The 9,436-nt window shown below is 50.3% G+C and overlaps 1 protein-coding gene across 1 annotated transcript; it reads left to right on the top strand.

Moving 5' to 3' along the window:
* Window positions 1–5,250: 5,250 nt before the first annotated feature.
* LOC114023969 (olfactory receptor 1P1-like) lies at window positions 5,251–7,851 on the top strand. Its single transcript, XM_027836753.1, has 3 exons — window positions 5,251–6,197; window positions 7,301–7,399; window positions 7,716–7,851. Exons 1-3 carry the CDS (start codon window positions 5,251–5,253, stop codon window positions 7,849–7,851), a joined length of 1,182 nt encoding a protein of 393 aa, XP_027692554.1.
* Window positions 7,852–9,436: the final 1,585 nt, after the last annotated feature.

The following is a 9,436-nucleotide window of genomic DNA, read 5'->3' on the forward strand; positions in this document are numbered from 1 at the left end:
GTCCATAATACCACCTATATTCACTGTTACCTCCACTAGATTTATCCTTTCATACCTGTTTCCTTGTGTACTTCTGGAAAGAAATTTCTTACTGGTCTCTCTGCTGTCACTGTTGGTATTGCTGTCCTTATCTGCTACATTTATTGACTCCTCCTGCATTTCTGTTGTTTGAGGTTTTCAAGAAGCAAATAATCTCTTCATTTCTGGTTTTCTTTCTAAAAAATGTTTCAAATTCTTCTTTATTATGGAACACTGAAGACTGAAAACTAGCTGAGTGAGTATATAACAAGGAAAGATCAAGTTAAGTTGGAGGAGGGAGAGGCCACTAGTTACAGGAAGAAGCAGGTGAGACTCTCTGGATGAGGTGGCATTTGAACCTAGGACTGGGAGATGGAGGGAATATGGTAACAAGGCCACAGAGCCAGGAAAGCACAGGTTACACCTGAGGAGAGTTCACTCGATGGAGAGAGAGGGAGAAGTGGGAGACCAGTTTGGAGAGTCTGGTAAACCTTGCATGGTGGAAGGTCTACAATGCCAAGCTGTATTTGGACATTATCTGGTAGGCTTTGGGTAACCCTGGAAAGTTTTCCTTGCAATGCCGAATATTTGCGAGGCCTGTGGCCCCCTGGGTTTTGGTTTCCAGTGAGTCTCCCACCAAACTCCAGGGCCCCTGGGTCCCAAGTTCTTGGGGAAGATGAAAACCTGTCTCCCTCCCCACCACCCCCATAGAGCTTCTAGTTCTTGTCCATGGTTCTGAAATCCTCTACCCACCCCTTCCAGAGAGGGCTCAGAGTTGGGATGGGACTTGCCCTCAAATACTTGAATGCCTATCCTCAGAAGAAGAAGTCCATCTTGTGCTTGGCCCCAGCTGTCATAACTGGAATTTATTGGGCACGGAGGCAGATTTGGAGCAGAAACAAAACCCCCTCCTAATGAAAGCCCTCCACAAGTGGAGAAAGCAGCATTGGGAGGTAATGAGTTCCCCCAACACTGAAGGTGCTCAAGCTGAGGCTGCTACAAATACAGGGGTCTTCTCCCCTCAGAACCAGAGATAATCAGCAACCACAAGCCATCTGCTACCCTCATTTGACACAAGAGCTGGAGAATCATGGGTAATAATGGTTCTCAGAAATCATCCAGTCCCATCTCATTAGGGAAGGGAGCAAAGTTCACTCAGCACCCTCAGTAAACATCGTGGCTTCTTAATTTCTTATTTCCCTCCCTCCACATGCAGGCTTCACATGTTACAGGGGCTCTGTTTGCCTTCCTGGTGGCCATGTGACCAGGCCAGGGGAGGAGATGAGGAGTAGGTAAATCTTCCTGAAGTCCTGCTCTGATTTCTTATCTTTGGCTAGAGGTCTGGAAATAAACTGTCCTGAGAGGACCAACCGAGCTATGTTGGAAGAGACTCCTCACTTGTTTGGCCACAGAGGAATTTCTGAGCCACGGAAACTCCAGAGGCCCAATAGGCCATTAGGAGTTTCAACCTGTGTCAACAGGGGGAAGTGCCTGGACTAAACACAAGGCCACAGATTGATGAAATAGTGAAGCATCCAAGGGGAACCAAGAAGGCCTGCTGGCTCCTCTCCAAAGTTCGGCTCCCACACACAACCATGCCCTTGCCATCACCCTGGGAATGGTGCCCATGGGCAGACAAGGGACCATTAATGAGCTCCCCAGACCAAAAAGGGGTCCTTAGATACTGGCTCATGGAAGACCGGTAATTGGGCCTGGGTAGGGGACTAGAAAGGCAGGAGGCCCCTGGCCAGTTCTTCTCTGGGGATCAACCCAGAGGAGAGAAAAGGAGGAAGGGCAGAACTGTGGAGCATGCTCTGCACTGACGCTTCACTGGAGATTCAAGCTCTCATCCAGAGGAAAGGAAGAGAGAAGGAGGGGAGACAGCAGAGGTGAGGGCTGCCTGTGTGCCCACCTGAAGTCACCAGGGGGGGACTCGGGACATCACCCAGGAGCACAAACCAGGATCTCTGGCCTTCATCTGGCAGGGGCCCCTTGGCCTCATTAGCAATGTAGCCAAGAACCTAGAGGCCACTAGTCCCTTCCCTCTCTAGGTCTCAGTTTACCCTTGTTGAAGGTGGTCCCCAAGTCATTCCTCTCAGAGCATCAAAGGGCAGGGTAACTACAGGCTTGGTTTCTTTGGGATTTGCAATGGCATTAGGGTGAAGATCTCCCTCTGCCAGTGCGGACTGGCACCCTAATTCTCTACAATTTCTATTCTTAGAGAGCTGTCTAGGGAGGCACTGAGAGGTTTCATCCAGGGAGGATCAGAACCAGGACTTGAATTTAGTTCAAGGGAAGAAAATGAGGCCCAGAAAGAGGAAGGTCCCATAGACAGTGGGTACCACACCCTCTACCTTTAGACCCGTGGCTCTTCTTCCTCCCCATTCCCTGTCTCCCACCACCTGCTGCCTGTCAGATAACTAAGCACCCTGATAGCTCTGACATTCAACGTGGCCAAGAAGACAGTCAGAGCACTAGAATGGAGTGATGAAATAAACAAAGGTCAGTGACTGGTGCCGGATCTCAGAGCAGAGGAGGGGAGAGGGAGAACCCAGGGAGCCATGTTCAGGGGCTGCTGACTACATCACAGTCTCTCCCCTATCTAGGCTGGAAGATGGAGGAAATCAACAGCCTTCCACTCAAACATGCCATAGCTGAAATGTGTCTTCACATAGTGGTTTGCCTGTTGTCTCCCCCATTAGACCATGAGCTTCTGGAGGGCCCGTTCATTTGACAGATGAGGAAACTGAGGACCACAGTGAAGTGAATTGTTGAAGGTCACATAGGTAGTGAGTAGCAGATGTCAGATTCAAATCCATGGTCTCTGACTCAAAGCCGGGCTTTCCCCACTAGTGGTCCTCAGTTCCCTCAAACCCTGGGGCACCAGGCATTAGCCATGTTGGGGGGGCGGGGGCGGAGTGCTGCTACCTACACCACAGTCTAGTATCTCTGAATACAAAGGGGTCCCAAAGGGCTTGACGGATTGAATACAGTCCAAGCCTCCTCCCTGAGCAGGCTGGAAGCCCAAACGGGCAGCCTCTGGGAACTGGAAGAGCTACCTGACCCAAGTCAGCAGGCTCTCTCATTTTAGATATGTGAAAGACAAGACCCAGAGAGGGGAAGGACTTTGTCCAAGATTACAAAGCCAGTTAGGGGGAGACTGGGGCCTGGAACTCAGTGCTCCCCCCCAACTCAAAGTCTACGGCATTTTCCAAATGCCTTTTTCACACCCTTCCAGGGATGAGGACCTCACCCTCTCACACTCTGGGCAGCTGGATTTTCCCACATGCATGGCACTGGAAATGAATGCCAACTTTGGGGAACAGCAATTTAGCTTGGCTGGAGAGTGTGTGAAATAACCCTTGAAAGGTCACCTGGAGCCAGATTTGGAGGGAGCCACTGAAGCTTCTTAAAAATTGGGATGGGGGCAGCCAGGTGGTGCAGTGGATAGAGCACCGGCCCTGCAGTCAGGAGGACCTGAGTTCAAATCCGGCCTCAGACCAAACACTTGCCACGTACTACCTGTGTGACCTTGGGCAAGTCACTTAACCCCAATCGCCTCACTAAAACAAAAAAAAATTGGGATGGCATCATCAGAAGGTAGAAAGCGCTGCACTAGCTGGTTGACCTCAGGGAAGTCCCTTTACCTCTGGAGGCCTCAGTGTCTTCATCTGTAACATGAGGGGATTAGACTCAATGGTCTCCAAGGTTTCCAGCTGGAAACCTTCTGAAAGGATTGCCCAGATGAGCACGTGGATGGCTGCAGGAATGAGTAACCAGTCGGATACATTTGGGTTCCTCCATGGTTGCCTCAATGATTCCCGGGTCCTTTCTGGCCCCTCAAAGGCTTCAGAGCCCAGCACTCCAGGAGGTCTGAGGAGATGCCTCCAGCATCTTCTGTTCCATTCTGGGTGATGATCCATAGGTCCTCAGAGCTGGAGGGGATCCCAAAGGTCATCACAGATCCTCTCTCCAACATCTCAAACAAATGACCATTCAGCCTTCACTTACAGCTCTACTGACAGGAAGCTCACCACTTCCTGAGGTAACTCATTCCTAACATCTGGCCCAACTCGGCCTCTTTGTGACTTCTCCCCAGGTGCTTCTAATCAGAATATCTGAGCTGAAGATAGCTAGGGACAGCATGGGACTTCAAATTCAAGCCTCCTGGACTTTTTAACACCCTCATTTTATATTTGGGTAGAGGAGAAGTGGACCAGGGTCACACAGTGAATTAAGGGCAGATTAGATGCTAAATCAGAAGTTCCCATTGTCCTAGGGGTGAAAGGTTTGAATTTGTCTTGTTTGCTAGGGAGTGGGGGAGGGTCCTGCTCACTCTGGTGTTTAACCCAATTAGTAACATGGCCTCCGAGGCATCTTTCCACAGGATCTCAGGTAGGACTGAGCCCAGACCAAGCCTTGGAGGGATTTGGCTCAAGGCCAGAGAAAGAGACAGACAGCGAGGCCAGAAGGCTGGAGAAAAAGAGGGCAGGGACCAGCTGGCCATTCTTCATTGTCAGCACCATAACTCATATTCATATGTCACTGTAGGGTTTGCAAAGCTCTTTCCAGATATGATCCCATTGGAGCCTCACGACAACCCTACAAAACAGCTGCTTTTACTGATCCCACTTTACAGATGAGGAAACTGAGGCTGAGAGAAATGAAGTGACTTGCCCAGGGTCATACGGGTAGTAAGGATCTGAAGCAGAATTTGAACCCAGCCTCCTGACTCCAATCCAAGAATGTGAAAAGTGATAGAAGGTGTGCAACAAATTGGTGGGGGTCAGGGTAGGGAGGTAGAATAAGAAAGGACTAATTCTGACTAGGAAGAAAAGGTGGGGAATACTTCCTGATGGTGGTAGCACCTGATCTGAGTATTAAAAGACAGAGATGGGGGAAAGTGCACGTGCACACACATACACATGTGATCTCGGACAAATTCCTCCTCCTCTCGGGTCCTCTGTTTCCCCCTCTACAAAATGAGAGAGTTGGGCTCCCTGGTATTTAAGGTACCTTCAAGCTCTAAGCCTGTGAGTCTCTAAGCCATCACAGCTCAGTTAAGTAAAGGCACCAAATTGTACTTAGGGGTTAATGCCTTTCAAAATCGCTCTCAATTGTCTCTCACTCAGGAAGGGAATTCATTCACCAGGAAGGGGATTGGATTCAGCGATCTCTGAGTACACTGCCAACTGGACTAGTTAGTGATTCCATGAATTTCATGCCAGACTAATGGATGAAGGCAACCAAAGCCGCCTCTTTGAATTCATCCTCCAGGGCCTTTCAGAGCAATCAACCCATCAATGGATCTGGTTTGGCCTCTTCTTCTGGCTCTATCTCATCGCTTTGACTGGGAACTTGCTCATCTCCATGGCCATCCTGCTGGATGCCCATCTGCACCAGCCCATGTATTTCTTCCTTGCCCACCTCTCTCTAGCTGATGCCTGCTTTGTCTCCACCACAGTGCCCAATCTGCTGGTGAGCATTGGAACTCATGACAGAAGCATCTCTTACCCCAGATGCATGACCCAGCTCTACTTTTTCCTGACCTTTGGTGACCTAGACATCTTCCTCTTGGCTGTGATGGCTTATGATCGCTACATGGCCATCTGCTACCCACTCCACTATGCTACAGCCCTAGGCCCCACACACTGCGCCTTCCTGGCGGCCATCTGCTGGCTCCTTACCAGCCTGGTAGCCCTCACACACACTCTGCTCATGGCTCGGCTCTCCTTCTGCACACCCCAAACCATCACAGGCTTTTTCTGTGACCTGGGCCCACTGATGCAGGTGTCCTGCTCCAACACACAGGCTAATGTGTTGGTACTGCTCAGCCTGGGGGGTGCCGTCATCCTCATCCCCTTTCTCCTCATTCTAGCCTCGTACACCCACATTGCTGTGGCCATCTTCAGGACCCCATCTGCCCAGGGGAAGCGCAAGGCCTGCTCCACCTGTGGTTCCCACCTCTGCGTAGTCTTCCTGTTCTTTGGGACAGTGATCCGGGCATATCTGTGCCCCACAGACCCCGGCTCAGCTGCTGCAGGGGACACAGTGGCCATTGTCATGTACACGGTTATCACACCCACAGCGAATCCCTTCATCTACAGCCTGAGGAACCGTGATATGCAGGCAGCTCTGGCCAGGCTCATCCGAGGGAATACCCTGAGAAGAAAAACAAAGTAGTTCAATTGGGAGTCAGTCTGGGCGGAAGGGAAGGCACAGGCAGCTGGGGGCTTCCTGCAGAAGGTGGTGCCTCAGCTGCATCCTAAGGAAGAGAGAGATTCTAGGAGGGGGAGGGGAGTAGGCAGGGCATGCTAGGTGGGGAGGACAGATACTGCAAAGGCATGGAGATGGGAGATGATGGCTATGTGCGCATCAGAGAGAGCTGCAACAAAGTATATAGGAGGGGAGACTGGCAAGGGAGGCTGGGGCCAGGTTGGGAAGGGTTTTGAGAGCTAGACAGAGGAGTTTCCATTTTATCTCACATGCAATAGAGAGTCACTGGAGTTGGCTGAATAGGGAATGACATGGGCAGCTCAGTGGTTAGAGTGCTGGATTCAGGTCAAGACCTGGGTTTGCACCTAAGGAAAATTACTTTGGCAGTAGTCAAGGCAAGCCAAGTTTAAGCACTTACTGTGTCCCAGGCATTGTGCTAAATGTTGAGGATACAAAAAAAATGGGGGCAAAAAAATCAAAATCAAAATACTAAGAAGGAGGTTACTGCAGTATATCACAAAGATCAAACTGAACTGATGCCGGGAATGCAGGAGAATGTCAGAGTTCCCAATTAGGGGTAATGGTGAGACACCATGAGGGACCATCTCTGTGTGTGGCTAAAGTGGAGGCTGAGAAGTGGGAGGTAAGGGAGTCTGAGGGAGCATTTGTGCGGAAGAGAAGGATTTGGGGGGGAGGAGACAGAGGAAGATGATGAGCCAAGTACTGACCTCCTTGAGAAAGAAGGCTCAGGATACTAGAATTTGATTAAGCAGACTTCAAACAACAAACGGCTGGTGTTTGGTGGCAGTGGCAGGATTGGAAACCAGGTCTTCCTGCCTCCAAGCCCAGTACTCTTATCTCTTATGAATGAATGAACGAAGCATCTATTAAGCACCTGCTGTGTGCCAAGCCCGGTGGATGCAAACAGAAGAGTCAGACGGTCCCTGCCCTCGAGGAGCCCCCATTCTAAGGGGGGAGGCCACACTTGGGAAAGGCAAGGTCCCAGGGTCCTTAGGGTGGCGCGGCCAAGCAGGCGCTCGGGCCTCTTCTCTGATGTCACCCATAGAACGGCAACAAGCTCTGCTGTTGAGGCACCGGACCGCCGTGCCCAGGACTTCTCCTTTCTGAGGCCTTGGGAGCTGCGGTCGGAGCCCCCACGGGAGCAGTCCGTTCCCAGGATTTGCTTCCCAGGAGGATGGCTGAGGGCCCGGGGCTGGAAGCCTGGCTGTTAGTCTAGAGCAGTGGTGTACATCTCAAAAAGAAACAGATCCCCAAAGACTTCATATTGATATGGCAAACAATTTAACACTATCTATGCTGTATTATATTTTTATTTATTTTGGTAAACATTTCCCAATTGCATTTTAATCTGATTCTGGCCTCCCATGGAATTTTCCATATTCGACTTCTAGGCCGTGAGTTTGACACCTCTGGGAGTGCAGCCACTCTCAAGGGTCCAGTAACTCTATGTCTGCCTGCAGTTGGTCATCAGCTGTCACTGGTGATGACGAGAAAAGTGGACCCCCTTCCCACAAGGATTTCTGCTCAATGATGGCTGACCTGGGAGCAGGGCTGGTGGCCCGGGGGACACTGCTCTTGGGCCTGATCAGGCTCTGAGGAGACAGTGGTCCAGGGGATGGGGGTGGTCTGACTCCTATGCCTCCCTTGGGTGCCAGCTGCCTCAGCTAGGCCAGCTCGCCTGCCACCCCTCATGACTACCCTATAGCCTTAAGCATCAGGTTACCCTCAGCAATAGACTTCTTGGCAAAATCAACTTCTATTACCCCTGTAGCTTGGCTCTCAGAACATATGCCAATCCGTGTAGCAGTGTGCAATGATGTGGAAGGAAGACTCTGTGCCCTGATTCTGAGCACGTATGGGTAGGGATTCTGGGACTGTTTCCTATCTCTGTTTCCCTCCTATTAGCTCCACGGCCTAAGGATGGCACTTGGAGCTCTGGAGTGCAACGGAGAGGGCCTTCACGCCCCAACCCCCCAGGTCAGTCCATGGCCTTCTCGGCAAGCCTGGGTCTGGGATGGGGCTGCCTCTGGCCTCTGGCTTCTTTCCCTGAGGGAGAGATGTGGCAGTGAGCAATGGGGACCCAGCCTGCTAGTGCACGAGGACCCCCAGAGTCTATAAGCACTGCACTTGTTTTGTTTACAAAATTCTCCCATAGCCATTTCCCATTCAAGTGTTACATTACAAAGGTGGAAAACTTGAGGTCTCATAGTGAGCAAGTCAGAGCTGAGACTGGAACCTTGGTCTGTCTGAGCCCCAGCAATACCCTTCCGCATAATCCCAGGCAGCTTCTCCAGTGGGCTATGGTATCTTCTTTCCTGGTACGGTGGAAAGAGCGCAGGATTTTGGATGTGCTCTATACCCAGCTTAACAAATGTCTATTCACATATTCCCAAGTACAGGGCTTGCACACCGTAGGTGCTTAATAAATGTCTGTTGAAATAAATTTTATCATAACTAGAGAAGTGAACAAAGGCCTGAAGTAGCACATGGTAGGTGCTTAATGACCATTTGTAGTTGTCCTCTATCCTTGAGGGATGATGGAGCAAGGGTATAAGTGACTCATCCCTTGCCAAACCGCAGCTCTACAATGTTCCTACCATCTGTCTTCTCCAGCCCTGCCCCCCACCACTGAACTAAGCCAGAGGAAGTCACAAGACTAGGTTGACTGCCACCACTGCCACCTGGTGTCCTTAAATCTCAGCTGGGCCCTCACTGCTGCATGGAAATCCTTTCACTCTTCCCTGATCCACTCTCTATCATACTCCTCACAGATCCCATCCCCTTAGCCACTGTTTCAAAATCAACAACCAATAATTAGCTATCTATTCTGTGTAAAGCCTTGTGTCTGGCCTTGGGAATAGAAATGAATGCCATTCAGCCATTTAGGCATGAAATGTCTACTGTGAACAGTGATCCAGGGCAAAAAAAAAAAAAAAAAATGAGCTGCAGTTCAGTTGTGCAAATGGTAAGGGCTTACGGGGGGGGGGGGGGGGGGGCCTGGATTTAGCCACGTGCTTTCAATTCTCATTGGCTCATAGAACCACAGCCTCAGAGTTGGAATAAGAACACTCTGTGTAGATTCTATAGTGGTTTACTTAGAGGAACCTATCAAGTCAACTAAAAAAATTAATTGAAACAATAACTTCAGCAAAGTTTCAAGACAGAAAACAAATCACCAATG

The sequence above is a fragment of the Vombatus ursinus genome, unplaced genomic scaffold (assembly GCF_900497805.2).
Source record: "Vombatus ursinus unplaced genomic scaffold, bare-nosed wombat genome assembly UNPS02014819.1, whole genome shotgun sequence".
NCBI lineage: Eukaryota > Metazoa > Chordata > Mammalia > Diprotodontia > Vombatidae > Vombatus > Vombatus ursinus.